The sequence below is a fragment of the Pinus tabuliformis genome, chromosome Q, assembly GCF_031772625.1.
Source record: "Pinus tabuliformis cultivar Carrire ecotype Pingquan chromosome Q, CPIR1, whole genome shotgun sequence".
In the NCBI taxonomy this organism is placed as follows: Eukaryota; Viridiplantae; Streptophyta; class Pinopsida; order Pinales; family Pinaceae; genus Pinus; species Pinus tabuliformis.
This window is the reverse complement of record NC_142296.1, coordinates 234,086,006-234,104,373: the sequence shown is the minus strand read 5'-3', so window position 1 is coordinate 234,104,373 and position 18,368 is coordinate 234,086,006. Positions and strand designations below refer to the sequence as shown.

The 18,368-nt window shown below is 38.3% G+C and overlaps 1 protein-coding gene across 1 annotated transcript; it reads right to left on the bottom strand.

Annotated features, from left to right (window-relative positions):
* Positions 1 to 7,211: 7,211 nt before the first annotated feature.
* Positions 7,212 to 8,036, bottom strand: LOC149219053 (uncharacterized). Its single transcript, XM_089386689.1, has one exon. It carries the CDS (start codon positions 8,034 to 8,036, stop codon positions 7,212 to 7,214), a length of 825 nt encoding a protein of 274 aa, XP_089242815.1.
* Between the last annotated feature and the right edge of the window lie 10,332 nt (positions 8,037 to 18,368).

The following is an 18,368-nucleotide window of genomic DNA, read 5'->3' as shown; positions in this document are numbered from 1 at the left end:
TAACTATAACCACTCCAAAATGATGCATGTAGATTTATTTGATTCCCTATTAATGTTAAAAAAGTATCATGTTATTTGATTCCGTGTTAATGTTACTAAAGTTACTATTTTATCATTTTAACTCTTGGATTTTTAAATGAAGAATTAATAAAGTGAATTAACAACTTTGGTATCACTTAAAATATAATGATAATAGTTTGAACATTAAGGGTTTTGATTTAACCTAAAACATTAGGGATTGTGATTAGTTGATAAAGGTTGGAAAATAATATTTTTTTGAATTAATAAATAAAGTTTGTTGTTTTATGGTTGAAAATCATAATGGGTGACACTAGAATAAATGATACTTTGCATGCATGTAGATTTATTTGATTCCCTACTAATGTTAAAAAATTACCATGTTATTTGATTCCCTGTTAATGTTATTGAAGTTACTACTTTATCATTTTAACTCTTGGATTTTTAAATGAGGAATTAATAAAGTGAATTAACAACTTTGATATCACTTAAAATATAATGATAATAGTTTGGACATTAAGGGTTTTGATTTAACATAAAACATTAGTGATTGAGATTATTTGATTCTAGTTGGAAAATAATATTTTTTTGAATTAATAAATAAGTATTGATAAGTAAAGTTTGTTGTTCTATGGCTGAAAATCATAATGGGTGACACTAGAATAAATGATACTTTGCCGTAATTTAGAGGAATTAGATTCAAATTAAAATTCCTAAATTTAAAATATATTGGTAGTCCGACTATTCTAGGAATTGCCCAACGTAAACGATAAAAGCTTTCATTTTGTTATGTTCAATTATTATAACTGTAACCACTCCAAAATGATGCATGTAAATTTATTTGATTCCCTACTAATGTTAAAAAATTACCATGTTATTTGGTTCCCTATTAATGTTATTGAAGTTACTACTTTATCATTTTAACTCTTGGATTTTTAAATGAGGAATTAATAAAGTGAATTAACAACTTTGATATCACTTAAAATATAATGATAATAGTTTGGACATTAAGGGTTTTGATTTAACATAAAACATTAGTGATTGAGATTATTTGATTCTAGTTGGAAAATAATATTTTTTTGAATTAATAAATAAGTATTGATAAATAAAGTTTGTTGTTCTATGGCTGAAAATCATAATGGGTGACACTAGAATAAATGATACTTTGCCGGAATTTAGAGGAATTAGATTCAAATTAAAATTCCTAAATTTAAAATATATTGGCAACTGGGCGACTCTGGGAATCGTTCAAAGTAAACGAGAAAATATTTGATCTTGTTATATTGCAATTATTAGACAAGCTTTCATTTTGTTATGTTGCATTTATTATAACTGTAACCAATCCAAAATGATGTAGGTAGATTTATTTGATTCCCTACTAATGTTAACAAATTACCATGTTATTTGATTCCCTGATAATGTTACTGAAGTTACCATATTATCATTTTAACTCTTTGATTTTTAAATGAGAAATTAATAAAGTGGATTAACAACTTTGGTATCACTTAAAATATAATGATAATAGTTTGGACATTAAGGGTTTTGATTTAACCTAAAATATTAGGGATTGAGATTAATTGATTCTGGTTGGAAGATAATATTTTTTTGAATTAATAAATAAGTATTAATAAATAAAGTTTGTTGTTCTATGGTTGAAAATCATAACGGGTGAAACTAAAATAAATGATACTTTGCCGAAATTTAGAGGAATTATATTCAAATTAAAATTTCATAAATTTAAAATATATTGGCAGCCAGGCGATTCGCGCAACGTAAACGAGAAAAACTTTGATCTTGTTATGTTGCAATTATTATAACTCTAACCACTCCAAAATGATGCATGTAGATTTATTTGATTCCCTATTAATGTTAAAAAAGTATCATGTTATTTGATTCCATGTTAATGTTTTTTTTGAGACTGTAACGGTTATTGGAATTAGGGCGGCAAACCAGCTGCCGCGTGCTTGAACATTACATCAGATTCTGAATTGACAATGCTAATGCACAGGAGCGTATTTCTCTAATGAACCAGATCCAGGTGAGATCCATCCTCGGATTGCCAGATGACTGAGTTGCGTTGCGCCCAGCTCTAAATGGTCTTGCTCAGGCATGAAATGATGGCTGTCCTTCATGATTACAGAGTCCGCGTTAACCTTTCCTTGGGCCTTCTTCCTTTCGGTCCTCTGCATCCCTGTTCCTTAATCATGGAGTCGGCATGTCTCTTCTAAGACCGATCCTGGGCCCCGGCAGGAGGGCGCAAATCCTAGCAGAAATCCATCCGTATGATCTAACATGGAGCCTTCTTCCTAAATTTCGTTGCTGGGTGGAGGACATGAAATCTGAGAGACCAACTTCAGTCAAATTAATACCCTGTTACCCGGTCTTTGCTTTCTGGATAGGTGCAGGCTTTCTGGATAGAATGAGACCACTGAAATAGGTAGCTAGGCGAAAAATGGAGGCAAATCGAATACAGTGGGTTAAGGAATGATGCAGTCTTCCTCGACGAAATTGATTAACAAAGATCTTCTGTCTCGGGTGGAGCCCAAGTTGGCTTCCAGGTCCGCTTGATCATTCAAATGCCTCAGAATGTGGAAGAAATTTATTTTCTGGAACAGGGGAAGAATAAGTCTGATTTTCTTGAAAATGGAGGCTAAGAGGATCTGAGAGGGGATTGTGTTGAGATTCAGCGCTTGAATGATTAGCCTAGAGTCTCCAAAGACTGACAGCTTCAAGATGTTCCTTTTGAGAGCTAGATTGAGCCCTTGCCACAGCGCCAAAGCCTCAGCTCTGTTATTGGATTCAATGCCCAGTCCCCATTGAAATCGGAGCTCAGTGGAACCATCCGGTTTCAGAATAACCCCACCTCCTCCCGCAGCCCCTGGGTTGCCCTTAGAGGCCCCATCGAAGAAGAGGCAATGTTCCTCCAGGACAGAGCGCCATTTAATAAACATCTGTTCTTCCAGGCGGATTTCCCAATTCGCATGGGGGATTGCAAGGGACAGGGGCTTGGTGTCATAGTGTGGAACCAGTTCTTTGAGCCATAGCTCCTCCTCGCTGTTCAGATCAGCTTCATTTTTTATTGCCTGTTTGGTGTCCAGAGTTTCTCCCAGTAAAGCTTGGATTTTAATTATGATTTTGCCCGGTGTACATTTCTCATCCCTGAAAGTTCTATTGTTCCTCTCCAACCACAGCTTCCAGCAAGTAAATTTAGGTGTCCACATCCAGGCTGTTTTGAGGAGGCTTTTTTTTGAGAGATCAAACGGAGTTAAAGAGGCCCAGTTGTGAAGCAGGGTGTTAATATTACCAGGTATCTCGACTTTGTCAGCCCCTGTTCTCAGGACTCCCCTCCAAACTTCACGGGAAAAGGGGCATAGCAATAACAGGTGATTAGCGGATTCTTCCTCGGACATACACAGTGGACATCTGGAAGGTCCTTCCATTCCACGTTTTCTCAAAGTATCTCTAGTTAGAATGCTGTTGTGAGCTAGCGTCCAGAAGAAGAAGTCGATTTTGGGCAGCGAGGGAAAGGCCCAGATGAATCTCCATTGAGCTGGATCAGGGGGAACATTAGGAATCGCAGTCCTGCTTTTGTAACCTTCTGCAACTGTATAATTGCCTGAGAGGGAGCCCCACCCTCTTTTGTCTTTGGCTGATGCTTTAATTGGAGATTTCCCTTGAAGCTTGTCGAGCAGAATCTTGGCTTCAACCTGCAGCTGATGGGGGACCTCTCCCAAATTCCAACTAGCCCACCGTCTTCCAGCTTCCTCCGTCCATGTTGAGATGTCCCACAGGGTGTTCAGATTGTTTGATTGTAGCCATATTTTAATGTTTGTCAGACCTTCAACCTGGTTTAATGACTGATCACCAAGGATAGGGTCATCCCAAATTCTGATATTTTTCCCATTACCTGGAATCCAGTAAAGATTATGACTGAAGTGCTCCAAAGCTGATAGGCAAAGTTTGAAGATCGGAGAGCCTTTCCGGGTTTTTGGAGGCTGGTCCAAGCATCTCAGCCGCTGTCCTTTGAAATATTTTTTCCACAACACTTTCTTGCTCCAGCTAGTCTTCCCATCAACAATGCTCCATAGAATTTTGGAGCCCAGGGAGAGATTCTGGGCTCCCGGATCTCTTAAGTGAAGGCCTCCTTCCAGAGTTGGCTTTTTGACAGTATCCCATCTGACTAAATGAAGTCTTTTTTCATTGTTTTTCCCCCCTTCCCAGAGGAATCTTCTCAGCAGACTGTCCAATTTACTGAGGAAAGTTTTGGGAGCAAGCAGAATGGAGTTATGGTATAGCGGCATACTTGTGAGCACTGATTTCATCAGGATAATTTTCCCCGCATTGTTCAGCCAGGTGGCTCCCCAAGCTTGGATTCTGAGTTTTATTTTGTCTAGCATTGGCATCCAGTGGGCCACTTTAGGAATGGATTTGAAGATTGGGATCCCTAGGTATTTGAAAAACTCCCAGGTCTGAATTCCTTTCATTTCTAGAAGCCTAGCTATATCAGCTAGATCCTTGGCCGAGCAGTTCCAGCTGTATATGGTGCTCTTTAGATAGTTTATCTTGCTGCCTGAGACCTCCTTGTAGATATCCAGCTCCTTCTTAAAGGATCTTGCAGAATTTTTGCTCGCTCCTCCTAGCAGAAGGGTATCATCGGCGAATTGGGCATGGTTTATATCTTTAATGTTGGGAACCATTCTGAGTCCAGGCAGAGATTGAATTTGTTGACAGTAGTTTAGTTGAAAACTGAGCACCGAGGCTTGAATGGCGTAGAGAAGCGGGGAGAGCGGGCAACCTTGTCTTAAACCCCTTGAGGCATTGAAGAACTTGGTTGAACGACCATTAACTAGCGGCGCTATCCAAGGGACAGCAATGCAGGCTTTCACCCAACTGATGAAGGTTGAAGAGAAGCCCAGTTTCTCCATAACAGCATAGAGGAAATCATGTCTCACCCTGTCAAAGGCGTTAGCCAGATCGAGCTTTATCACCATTCCTTTCTCTTTTCGCTGGCAACTTGAATGAACTGCTTCTTGCACCAGCACAATATTGTCCAGAATCTTTCTCCCTTTGATGAAGCCACCTTGATTTTCCGGTATGATATCCGGCAGCACGTTCTTGAGACGATTGGCTATTAATTTGGTGATCAGCTTGTAGCTTGTATTGCATAGTGAAATAGGCCGGAATCTGCCAAAGTCAGTGGCTCCTTTCTCCTTCGGAATCAGGGCTAGGAAGGCCGAGTTGGTGCTGCCTCCAATTTTGATACAGGATTGTGATTTCCTGACCATTCTTAGAAGATCTTTGTTAATTATAGGCCAACATGTCTGATAAAATCTGGCATTGAACCCGTCTGGCCCAGGAGCTTTATCCGGCTCCATGCAGTCCAATGCCTTCTTGAGCTCCTCCATGCTGATCGGAGCGGTAAGCATAGAGTTAACAGAGTCTTGAACACAATGAGGGATTAGATCGAAGGGATGAGCTTGGGGGTCTAGAGGAGGATTATCTGGGGCCGTGAACAGCTCTTTGAAGTAGATGAAGGCCGCTCTTTTGATGCCTTCAGGATCTTTGATCATGGTATCTTGGGACCGAATTTCTGAAATAGTTTTAAATTGCTTGCGGGCTTCGGTTTGCTTATGGAAGAAACTGGTATTTTTGTCGCCGGCTTGTAACCATAGATTTCTGGATTTTTGCCTCCAATATTCCTCTTCATCTCTGCTGGCTCTGTGGAGAATTTTTTGCAGTTCGATTTCTCTTTGCATCAGGCTGTGAGAAGCAACAGAATTCTCCATTGCAGTTTGGTGGGCAGCAAGGTTTTCTAAGGATTCTTTTCTCTTGGCAGCGGGTGTTTTCAGAGTTTTGGCCCACTCCTTGAGTCTTCTTTTGAGGCCCCTCAGCTTTTCTTCCCATACATAGAATGGGGACCCCAAAATCTGCCTATTCCAAGCTTCTGCAACCATTTCATGAAACCCTTCTTGCTGGATCCACATAGGACTAAATCTAAAGGGTATTGGCCCAAGGTTTCCATCAAGGGAGAGCTCGAGGCTAATAGGTTTATGATCAGATGTGCAATTTGGAAGGATTTTAGAGGAGGCTGAGAGACCACAGGTAAGAAAAGAGGATTGAACAAGGAATCTGTCCAGACGAGCGGCTATATGATTAGGCCCTAGTCTTTTGTTAGACCAGGTGAATTTTCCTGTAGTGGGCTTGATATCTTCAAGATCCCAGTCTAACATAATGTCTTCCACCCATTCTCTAGCTGGGTCCCTTACTGGAGAACCTCCCTTTTTCTCGTCAGTGGCTAGAGTGACATTCAGGTCACCTGCAATAATGATATTTTCTAGACTATGCAATAATAAAAAGGACTGAATCGAGTTCCAGCAAAGTTTTTTTTCCGTTGGAAGGACCGGAGCGTAAATATTGAACATACTTACTTGCTGACCAGAGTCTTTGTGAAGGAGCTGAGTGAAGATCCAGTGGGAACAGTTTTCTTCTTGAATCAGCTCATATTTGGAGCTGTCCCAAAAGGAGGCAAGTCCGCCAGAGGCGCCCTTGGCACTTACTGCACTTCCGGGACCTTTACGCCAAAATGTCTTACTAGTTTGGAGGAGAATTTTATCCTCCATCTTTGTCTCCTGGATAAGAAGGATTTCAGGCGAATGGATCCTGACAATATCTTTCAGGGCTTCTTCTTTCAGTTTGCTGCCTAACCCTCTGCAGTTCCAGGAGACGTACTTCATTATTTACTGGTTTGGAAGGAGGTGGCTCCTTTTGGAGCCTTGCTCTGCTTTCGTCCGGATCTTGTGTTCATCATTCCTTTGAGGGTTTTCTGGGATCCTTGCAGGACGTCCAGATAGGTTTTCTCCTCTCTCTGTTTCTTCTTAGACTTCCGGCCCCTAGCCGACTTGATAGGGGTGATTTGAGAGCCATCTGATTCGGTGTCTCTTTCTTCTGACTCTTCACCCGATTCAGAAGCTAGGCTAATATGTTCCTCGGCTCCTTCGTCTCTCCTTTGATCTGCAGTAGGTGGGGGAGCGGTTGGGCTTTCTTCGTTTTTTTTCAAATTGCTCGGTTGATCTTCCGTTTCTTCGTGACTCTCTGTTACAAGCGCCTTTTCACCTGATGGGGTGCCTTCTTTTGTGATTGGGTTGGTCTGAGAGATGGGCTGGGTTTCCCTCATTGTTCCAGATTTTGTATGATCAATAGACTTTGAGACTGCTTTGCCTTTTTTTTATCTCTTTCCATCCTTCTTCTTCCACCTTGTCTTTTGGTGGTGCTTTAGGGCAGTTTCGTTGGAAGTGGCCATGCTCATGACAGATTCTGCACTTAAATGGCAGTTGCTCATAGTCCAGTTTCTGGTAGTGATGCCAATCTCCAACTGATAGCTTAACAGCTTCCGGCAGACCAGCTTCCAAGTCGACTTCCACGCAGATTCTTGCGCAGGTGTATTGCCCTCTGTTATCAGCTTTGTCTATGAATCGACCCAGCCCGTTTCCGATTTTTTGAAGGGATTGATAGCTCCAGCAGTGTATTGGCAGATTTGGGAGCCGGACCCAAACAGGAACCTCTTTTGGAACATCGACTGAGGGGTCGAAGTCTGGGGTCCATTTGTTCAGGAAGAGGCCTTGATTCCCCATGAAATACGGACCGTTTCTGAACACCAGATCCCTATCCTCCTTGGTAGTGAATTCGAAAATGAAGAAACCTCTACCGACAGGGTAACTGATCACACTGTTTGAAAGTAAGGGCCTCCAATTTCGTTGGACCCATTCGTCTGTTGATTTTGCTGTAGGCCATCTACCCATAAATTGCCCGACCAGCCCTCTGTCAGCCAAGGCGAGAGCAATTTTGATCGGCTGTTCTTCTGGCAGATCGATCTCAGGTATTTCTTCGAGTTTTTTGATAAATGTTGGGACCTCAGGCGGGGTTCGTTTCCTTCCTTTCTGAGACAGCAGCTTCCGGAATGCGTCTGCTGAAGAGGTTGGCGGGGGGGGAGAAGCCTCTCCGCCCCCAGGAGCTCCCATGGCGGCGTCGGTTCAGAGCGCTGCTTGACCTAGCCGCAGAGAGGAGCGCGCGCGAATGTGCCCTTACATTTTTTTACATGAGGATGTTATAAACAATAACCTCTTTCCATTTTTGAAAATTTGTTCCCGAATGATTCCATGTTAATGTTACTAAAGTTACTATTTTATCATTTTAACTCTTGGATTTTTAAATGAGGAATTAATAAAGTGGATTAACAACGTTGGTATCACTTAAAATATAATGATAATAATTTGGACATTAAGGGTTTTGATTTAACCTAAAACATTAGGGATCGAAATTAGTTGATTCTGATTGGAAAATAATATTTTTTTGAATTAATAAATAAGTATTAATAAATAAAGTTTGTTGTTCTATGGTTGAAAATCATAATGGGTGACACTAGAATAAATGATACTTTGCCGGAATTTAGAGGAATTAGATTCAAATTAAAATTCCTAAATTTAAAATATATTGGCAGCCATTCTGGAATCCCCCAACGAGAAAATCTTTGATCTTGTTATGTTGCAATTATTATAACTGTAACCACTCCAAAATGATGCATGTAGATTTATTTGATTCCATATTAATGTTAAAAAAGTATCATGTTATTTGATTCCTTGTTAATGTTACTAAAGTTACTATTTTATCATTTTAACTCCTTGATTTTTAAATAAGGAATTAATAAAGTGAATTAACAACTTTGGTATCACTTAAAATATAATGATAATAGTTTAGACATTAAGGGTTTTGATTTAACCTAAAACATTAGGGATTGAGATTAGTTGATTTTCGTTGGAAAATAATATACTTTTGAATTAATAAATAAGTATTAATAAATAAAGTTTGTTGTTCTATGGTTGAAAATCATAATGGGTGACACTAGAATAAATGATACTTCGCTGGAATTTAGAGGAATTAGATTCAAATTAAAATTCCTAAATTTCAAATATATTGGCAGCCGGGCCATTCCCGGAATTGCCCAAGGTAAACGAGAAAAGCTATGATTTTGTTATGTTGCAATTATTATAACTGTAACCACTCAAAAATGATGCATGTAGATTTATTTGATTCCCTATTAATGTTAAAAAAGTATCATGTTATTTGATTCTTGTTAATGTTATTGAAGTTACTATTTTATCATTTTAACTCTTGGATTTTTAAAAGAGGAATTAATAAAGTGGATTAACAACTTTGGTATCACTTAAAATATAATGATAATAGTTTGGACATTAAGGGTTTTGATTTAACCTAAAACATTAGGGATTAAGATTAGTTGATTCTGGTTGGAAAATAATATTTTTTTGAATTAATGATGATGATGATGGTTAACGTCCACTGAGAGCAAACATTGGTCTATTGGATCTAAAGAAACAAATTATTTATTTTGATTTAAGATTTTATTCCTATGCTCAAAAAACTTAGAGAGAAGCCTCCCAAGCTCACTATAATTTTGACATTGTAAAAGGCTAGGAAGGTCAGTATTGTAACAAAGATTGTGAAACTGAGATCTAATGTGGTGGTATGCAGGGCACTCTAAGAGGAAGTGGTTTTCATCCTTGATGTTTCTATTCTCACATATATGGCAGATCCTTTCCATCCATGGCGTTTTAGGAATTTCCCAATGACCTGTTTCACTATGGAGCTCATGAGAGTTCGTTCTAATCTTTGCTATATTAATTTTCTTCTTTGAGCTAGTTAAAATAGAGAGATACTTTTGATCTTCTAGGGTGGGGTTGATGACCTTCTTATAATAACTTAATTTTCTTTTAGCCACTAAATCTTTTTCACACCACAGTTTTTCTTTGAACTTAAAAGTAACAATATCTTTAATGTTATTTATGTTTTGCAATGCATCATTCTCGTTGATCTCCCAATAGTTTAACCAGGCCCTTGTGTCTTTATGTCACCCCCGATTGAGCCTTAGGTGGTTTTGGCTGGAATTTAAAGCTAGCTTAGGAAGTGTATGATCGTCTATGTTATTGAATTTGTGCTTGTACAGTAGAAACCTAATCATAGCTAGGCTCTAAATAGGGGAAAGACCTGCTTCTATAAGGAGAATAGGATAGGGTGTATTACTCTTAATTTTTAGGTTATAAGTTATAAAATGCTTCTAGATTTGGTCAATTTTTCTCCATGATTCTTTGGAGATGCTGCAACCCCAAACCTCACAGCCATATAAGATAACAGGAGTGACTAAAGTTTCAAAGAGGAACTTCTTTTTATCCCACATTACGAGGTTTGCTGTTTTACAATTATTTTCAAAACCAAAATAAGCTTTCCACCCCCCATTAATCATTTTCTCAATGCTATGGTTCCAATTGAGCTTTTGATGAATATCAATTCCTAAGTACTTGTAAGAATACACTTCCTCCAAGTTATTATTGTCATACATAAAATTAGCGTAAGTGTCCTTCTTGGATTTGATAATCATAACTTTTGTTTTGTCAGTGTTAACAGTCATACCCATGGTAAAGCAGAAATCCTTAAGAAGCCTGAGTTGCTTATCAAGATCAGATGGGCACCTTTCCAAAAGAACAATATTGTCAACATAAAGAAGAAGGATGACGACTATCCCAGCTAAGATCATGCCATCACATCCTGCTTCCTCTAAATAGCCTTCAAGCTTATCAATGTAAATGCTAAATAGGGTAGGGGAGAGGGGGCAACCTTGTTTAACTCCGATGTTACACTTAATATCTTTCAACCACCCCTCAATGCTCTTTAGCTTGGCAATTACATTCTCGCATAACCTTATAGTGGTAGCTCTCAACTCGAGAGGAACCTTTAGCTCTTCTAATCTATTCCAAAGGTTGTATATAGGAACCGTATCGAAAGCCTTTCTAAAGTCCACAAAGCAACAAAAGGAATTGGATTTATCATTACGACATTCCTCCGCAATGATCCTAAGCATAACGAGGTGTTCTGTTGTTGAGTGATGCCTTCTGAAACCTGCTTGGCCTTTAGCCCGCTTACCTTCACTTTCAAGCCATATGCTTAACTTCTTTTCCAAAAAACTACCATATAACTTGGCTAAGAGAGGGATGATCATAATTGTCCGATAATTAGAGGGGTTATTTGTATCCCCACTTTTAAAAATAGAGATAATGAGGCTCTCGGTCCCAAGTTTAGGGAACCCTTGCTTGACTATTTGATTGAAAATCTTGTGAATGTGGGGAATGAGGACAAGACCTCCAATTTTTAAGATTTCCGCCTGGTAACCTTCAATGTCCTTAGCTTTCCCATTAGCAAGGCGATTAACCCCAAACTTAATGTCTTCTAAAGAGAAAACTTCTTTCGTTGTGAGCAAGGTTTCTAAATTATCCATGACATTTGGAGATTCATAAAGCTTTTTAAGATAGGAATTCCAATCGTGAAGAGCAATTTTATTATTATCTTTAGTCTTCCTAGTCAGAATCTGCGTCCAAAATTTCTTAGGAGCTACCTTAGAGAGGTGTAAGAGATTCTCCTGTCTTTGAAGAATGTACTACCTCTTTTTCCTTTTAGTTAGGACTTTGTATATTTTTATCTTATCCATTTTAAGAGATTCGTGAACAGTTTCCTTAATTTCTCTCCTTGCACTTTTACAATCTTTGTCATACCATGGATTGGTTTTGCTATTTCTTTTATTATTTGAAACTTCAATTAAGAACTTGTTATTAGAATATGAGAGGGTTGTAGTAAAATGATGATAGAGGTATTCTATGTTTTCTATACTAAATAAAGGAAGCAAATTAGTTTTTAATTCATTTAGAAAGAGATCATTTTTATTTCTATCAAATATTAAGTTCTTTTGGCTGTAAGTATTATTCTTTGTGGGAACTCTATGCATGACAAAATTGAGATTTATAAGTAAAGGCCTATGATCAAAGTTTTTTGTTCTATGGTTGAAAATCATAATGGGTGACACTAGAATAAATGATACTTTGCCAGAATTTAGAGGAATTAGATTCAAATTAAAATTCCTAAATTTAAAATATATTGGCAGCCAAGCGATTCCGGGAATCGCCCAACATAAACAAGAAAAGCTTTGATCTTGTTATGTTGCAATTATTATAACTGTAACCACTCCAAAATGATGCATGTAGATTTATTTGATTCCCCATTAATGTTAAAAAAGTATCATGTTATTTGATTCTGTGTTAATGTTACTGAAGTTACTATTTTATCATTTTAACTCTTGGATTTTTAAATGAGGAATTAATAAAGTGGATTAGCAACTTTGGTATCACTTAAAATATAATGATAATAGTTTGGACATTAAGGGTTTTGATTTAACCTAAAACATTAGGGATTGAGATTAGTTGATTCTGGTTGGAAAATAATATTTTTTTGAATTAATAAATAAAGTTTGTTGTTCTATGGTTGAAAATCATAATGGGTGACACTAGAATAAATTTAAAGTAAAAAAATAGGTCTTTTAAAAAAATGACATGATGCAAAATCATCACTTTTTTAAATCAGTATGCAAATCACTAACATTCTAAAATGTAATGTACATAAAAAAAATTAAAGTGCCAAAAACTATGCTTTAAAAAAAATATGTGTGTTCTGCACCGCCCCTTTCAAAATCGGGTCACTTTTTCGCTTTCTCTATGAAACGGGTAACTGTATCAGTTCCCGTTTCAAAGTTTACATTGTTTTCTTAGCTTGTTGGCACTTACTAGAAAAATTTTGGACTTACCCTTATGCGCATTGATGGTGAAGGATTTTCCATCCTTGATCAGGTGGTACTGATTGGCTTTCCGCATGAAGATTTCATCATGCATGTACATACAGGGACTTCCAAACACCACTCCACATACATCAAGGGAAATTACCTCTATTTTTACCTTATCAATAAAATCAACACTAATAGCAAATATAATTTTGCATTGTTTTGTTACCTTTATTTCCACATCCTCATTTAACCATCCCAATCGCTATGGTCTTGGATAATCATGAACTCCCAATCCCAATTTGTTGACTAGGTTTGTTGCAATGAGATTGCTTGTGATCCTGAGTCGAATAGAGCATCAACCTTTCTCTTCTTGACTTGTGCCTTAATATAGAAGGGTATGGTATTTTCATTCTGATCTTCCTGTTGCTGAAGGCTACTCAGATTCATATCCTTTTGCACTAATATATAGATGATCATCTTATCCAAATCTGAGCTACTATCAACTTGCTTACTTGAATTAGTGGCCATGATATTCTTCTTCTTTGCATCTTTCTTCCTGTTCTTTGGGTTAAGCTCTGGATGCAACTTCCTGCACTTCAACTTTGTATAACTGTCATTGTTATAGTTGTTGTTAGGATCTTTGCACTAACATATTGTGGTTGTTGTATTTTTATATTTCCCCCCTTTTCACTTATCCTTCCCCTCCTTAGAACCATCCCGAAGCTTCTTCTACTTTAACCCACTTGATTTCATTTCTTTTGGCCTATGTTCTCTATGTAGTGCATGCATACAAGCTTGGTCAGTCGATATAGGTTTGAACAACATCACTTGCTTCTATATATGGTTGTGTATGTTGGGTCTGTGTTATATTATTTACATGACTTATATGCACCACAAAAAAAGGGGGGTCCCAGGGAGGCTATTTAGGCTGCCCTTGTCAGGGAGTATGTAGGGGGTGGGAACCCCTAAGTGCAGTTTGAGGCAACACCCCAAAATAAATTATTTTGGGTGGTTTTTGCATATGAATTTTGGCATTTTTGGCCCACGGTTTTGCTAAAAGTGGTTTTGTGGTGCATGGTGTTTTTTTCCCATGGTTTTTTAGTTTCAGTTATGGAACTACAATTGGATGGGCAGTTCATGTAGCATGTGGGATATGTATATTATATTGTAACACTATACACAAAACACAATGAAAAAAACTTTGCTAGTTTTCTCGGGTTGGGTTTCCATGAGAAAATATGTGTAAAATTATGTATTTTCCATTGTATCTTTTCTATTTTATTATAAATTTATTCGCAACAACTAATTGTACAGGGTAAAATCTTATATTTGATATCATAGTAGTTTTGGTGTCAAGGGGATGCCTTTGTGGCTAAGGAGTTGGCTCAATCCTATGTGATCCAGGTGGATATGGTGGCCACCCACCTATTCCACTAGTTCACATCACAATTTTCTATTTTGGAATTTTTTTTCTACAATTTATAGATCCTCAATTTCCAGGGCCATTTTGAGGCCCTACATGGCATTTTTTGAGGAAATAGGCCAAAAGAGTGGACGATGTTGTAAAATGTACTTCTCAGATATACCTTTCCAACGAGCTATCATGCATTCAAAACATATATTGTATGCCAAAATTATGAACTCTGGAAGATGATCTTCCAACTTACCCCATTGAGGCCCAAAATCCTTTGGTGCTTCATCTTTGAGGACTAGGTTTTGGGATGTTTATGGTTTCTCATTGCTTCTTTATGATAAAAAGGCCTTCGAGCCTCATAATTCAGTGAAGGTGTGTATCCATCACACATTATGGGGATTTTGAGGTCTAAACTGCGCCTCCTAAGGAAATTATAAAATAATAGTGGAAACAATAAAACAAGATTAGATGACATTATCAAATTTTAGAGGGAAAAAAGGAAAAACTGTTTTTTCAACTCATATTTTCAACTTATCTCCCTATGGGTTTACTCAAATTTCGAGTGGAAACACTCGTTGGATGCATAATTTGGTTTCTTATCCAAGGAGTGCCGATCTCGCATACTTTCGATGGACCATGCTACACAAAAATTGAGAAATACATGAAACACATGATTGCAATCACGTTTTTTCATGTATTTCTCATTTTTTGTGTAGCAAGGTCCATCAAAAGTATGCAACATGGGTCCTCTTTGGATGAGGAATTAAATTTTGCATCCAACGATTACTCGCGTTCAAAATTTGAGTAAAACCTTAGGTAGATAAGTTGAAAATATGAGTTGAAAAAGTAGTTTTATTATTTTTTAATATTTTTTACTCTAAAAATGTTGAATCATCCCCTATGGTTGACATCATCATCTTGAATCCTATTGGTTCTTATAAAGTTTATTTTAGTTGTACATTTTTCTTAGGAGGCCCATTTTAGACCTCAAAAGTCCCCTAATGATCTCTTCTTGGAGATAGGCTACCACCATTCAAGCTAGTTTGTTTTCAATGTGCATTTATACAATTTCACCATTTTCCATTTATTAATAGAATTCAAGTTTCATTGTATCTTTGTGTTTTGGTTATAAATCTATATATCATTCTGTTCCATTCAAAAATTCGAATCATTGTGGTAGACTCTATTACAGTGGGAGATCTGCAGAAGTGGTTCATGTGGTGGAAGTAGTTCCTGTTCTATCTCTTAGAAACTGTAAATCACTTTGAGAAATATCTCTAGCAAATCTCTCCTCAATTGCCATTGAAACACTTTGTAGGTGTCAACCCATGCTATCACTGCACTCTTGCTCATTTTCTATCTATCATTGTCTCCAAGATTCCCATCAACTTCCTCTTATAATCTCTCATTGAGAAATCAACAACCAAGATCTAATCCCGATTGATGGCTAAAATTATCTTGACTCTATCAAATCACTTTTCTAGAAGTCACTAGAGAGAAATTGAATTGTCTCAATTAATACAGATTAATAAACCATTTTCCCTAAGTTAGACTTAGGAATATTTTAAAAATTGGTTGATAATATAATTAAGACATTTTCACTTAGAAAATAAACTCGGTTTGGAGATAATCAATCCTCTTATGTTCCCGGCCTCATCAACACCTCCTAATACTAGAACACTTGTTTGAGATACATAAACTAACACTCCCTCTTATCGAGGAAGGTGTTTTGCACGACGCCCAACTTATCTCCTAAGAAGATGAATCTCACCTTCCCTAAGGAATTCATTAGGATGTTTGCTACCTGCTGATCTGTAGGCACATATCGTAGTTGAACTTTCCTACATTGTACACAATATCTGATGAAATGATATCTGATGTCTATAAGCATTGATTTGTCATGAAACCAATATTCTCATAGAGCTTGATGCAACTCTGATAGTCACAGTGTATCACAATCGTCTCAATATTTTGAAAAAACAAGGCTACTAATAGCTTTTGAAGCCAAATGGCCTCGTATGTCACCATGATAGCTGCTATATACTCTGCTTCCGTAGATCTCAGTGCCATAGATTTTTGCTTCCTTCTGTACTAAAATACAAATATCGATCCCATGTTGAAGAAACACCTTGAAGTGTTATTTCTGTCCACTGTACTACCTTCCCAGTCTACATCAGTATAGCCCATCAACCTGACACCATCACCTCAAGTATATTTGATCCCATACTCAATTGTACCTTGCAAATAACACAACGCATGCTTCACTGTTGTCTAGTGCACCCTCTTCGGTTCAACCATGAACTTGGTGTTAAGCAAATACATAAGAGAGCCTATAAAATTCCAGTATAATGTGGGGTCCTATTGTAGCGACTACAACACCCTCCAAAATTTTTCCTTAGCCTACTTTGGAGCCTCCCTACCAACCTTTCACAACACTTTATCTTTCTTCGTCAAGTACTCAAGCTTCAGTGTTTTCCTCGCACAAAGGCATCCTGTCGATCACAGTCGAACCATTCCCCTCACAGGTTATTCACCCAGACTTGGTCCAACTGTAGGATAAGCAGATTCCCCTTGAAAATTGTGCATTTCTAGAGGGCAGTCAGCCTTCCCTCCAGAAATTGTGCAATCCTCTCTGGCAGCCTGCTGGGCTCCAAGATTACACAATCCTGCCAGCCAACACTCGTAGTAGGATTTGCGCAAATTTCCCCAGCAGGGCTGCTTAGCCCAAGATTTGCGCAAATATGGGCAACAATCAGCTGCTCTACACAAGATTGTGCAATCCTCCTGGGTAGTCAGCCCAGCTCCCAGCCAGGAATGCACATTTTTCCCAAGCAGTTGAGCAACTGCATGCATGAACAGTCCAGTTGACCAGTTCCACCCGGGACTGAGGAAACTTGACTTGCATGCATGCATGACTTTCTCTTCCCAGAATAGCAAGAGACAACATGCAAAAGGCATCCCATGATTCAGGGAACTATTTTTAGCAGCCGGGGGTTACATGAAAAGTTGTTTTAGAAGTTTCCCTCCAAGTGTCACTTTTTCCTAGATTTGTGGCATGCGCGTCATGAGACCAAACTTATTTATTCGACGCATCAGAGCTCATTCATTCACATCAATCTTGGAGCTCTAACATCCCACAGCACATCTAGGACTCTTTGACACATCTGACTCAACTATTCACGGGTAAGTGGCCTCAACTTGTCTTTTTCAGCATTTCTGTCGCTTTTTGTGTATTTGCTTGTGTGAGTGTTGTTTGCTTGATTTCTTTGAACGCTTGCTATCGTTTACATGTATAATAGCTTGTCCTAGTTCTATTTCAGTTTTTGTTTCTATCTCACTATTTTCGCATGCATGAAACTGTTTTGCACGGACGTTCGCCCAACCAACGAATTGCCTCACCCACATGCATGTTGATATATTTGCTGAATCTTTCATTCATGTTTTTCATGCACTGTTAATCACTTCTGCTATCAATTAGTGTCGCCATGCATTTACTGCCTTATTTTCTTTCAGTTGCCCGTTGGCGAGTCGGACCAACCTTGGCCTAGGCTCTGCCTTCACCAAGGCTGCATTGCGTAATATGGGGAAGGAAGGCTCACCTTCCTCTCCAGATATGCGCATTATTTCCTAGCACTAGCCTCCAAGACTATTTTGCGAATTTCTGGAGGACAGTGGCTGCTTGGCCCAAGAAATTGCGCGAATTTGTCCCTGGGCCAGCAGTCCTTCCCAGTTGGAATTGCGCATTGTGCAATACCAGCAGCCAATTGCCTGAATGGATTGGAAATTTCATAGATCCAGCAGCCAGTCCTATCTCCCAGACATCCCACACTACCTTTTGCACAGTTCTGGCAGCCAGTCACCCAACCTCCCAGTAAAATTTGCGCAATCTTGCTCGTCAGTTTCCCAGGTATGTGCTGTGTCTTTCCTTGGATTTTCTTTGTTTCCACTGACATATTTCTTGCCATGCATGCTGCTTGTTTCCATATCTTTTAGGTTTTCATCTGTCTCAATGGCTTCCAAGAGAACAGGATCACAAGATACTGATAGAGTTGCAGTTGGAGCAACAGCTGAGCAGGTGTCCTCTAGTCTGCCGATCTATGAAGATACGAAGCTATATCTAGCCAAGGACATCAAAATGAAGTGGAAAGAGGTCAATGAAACATTCACAGGCACTTTTGGGGAAAACCTCGAAGACCGTCAGGTGTACGTGAACATTCACAAGTCTAGCTTGTACAGGATTGCATGCAGATACATCGCATT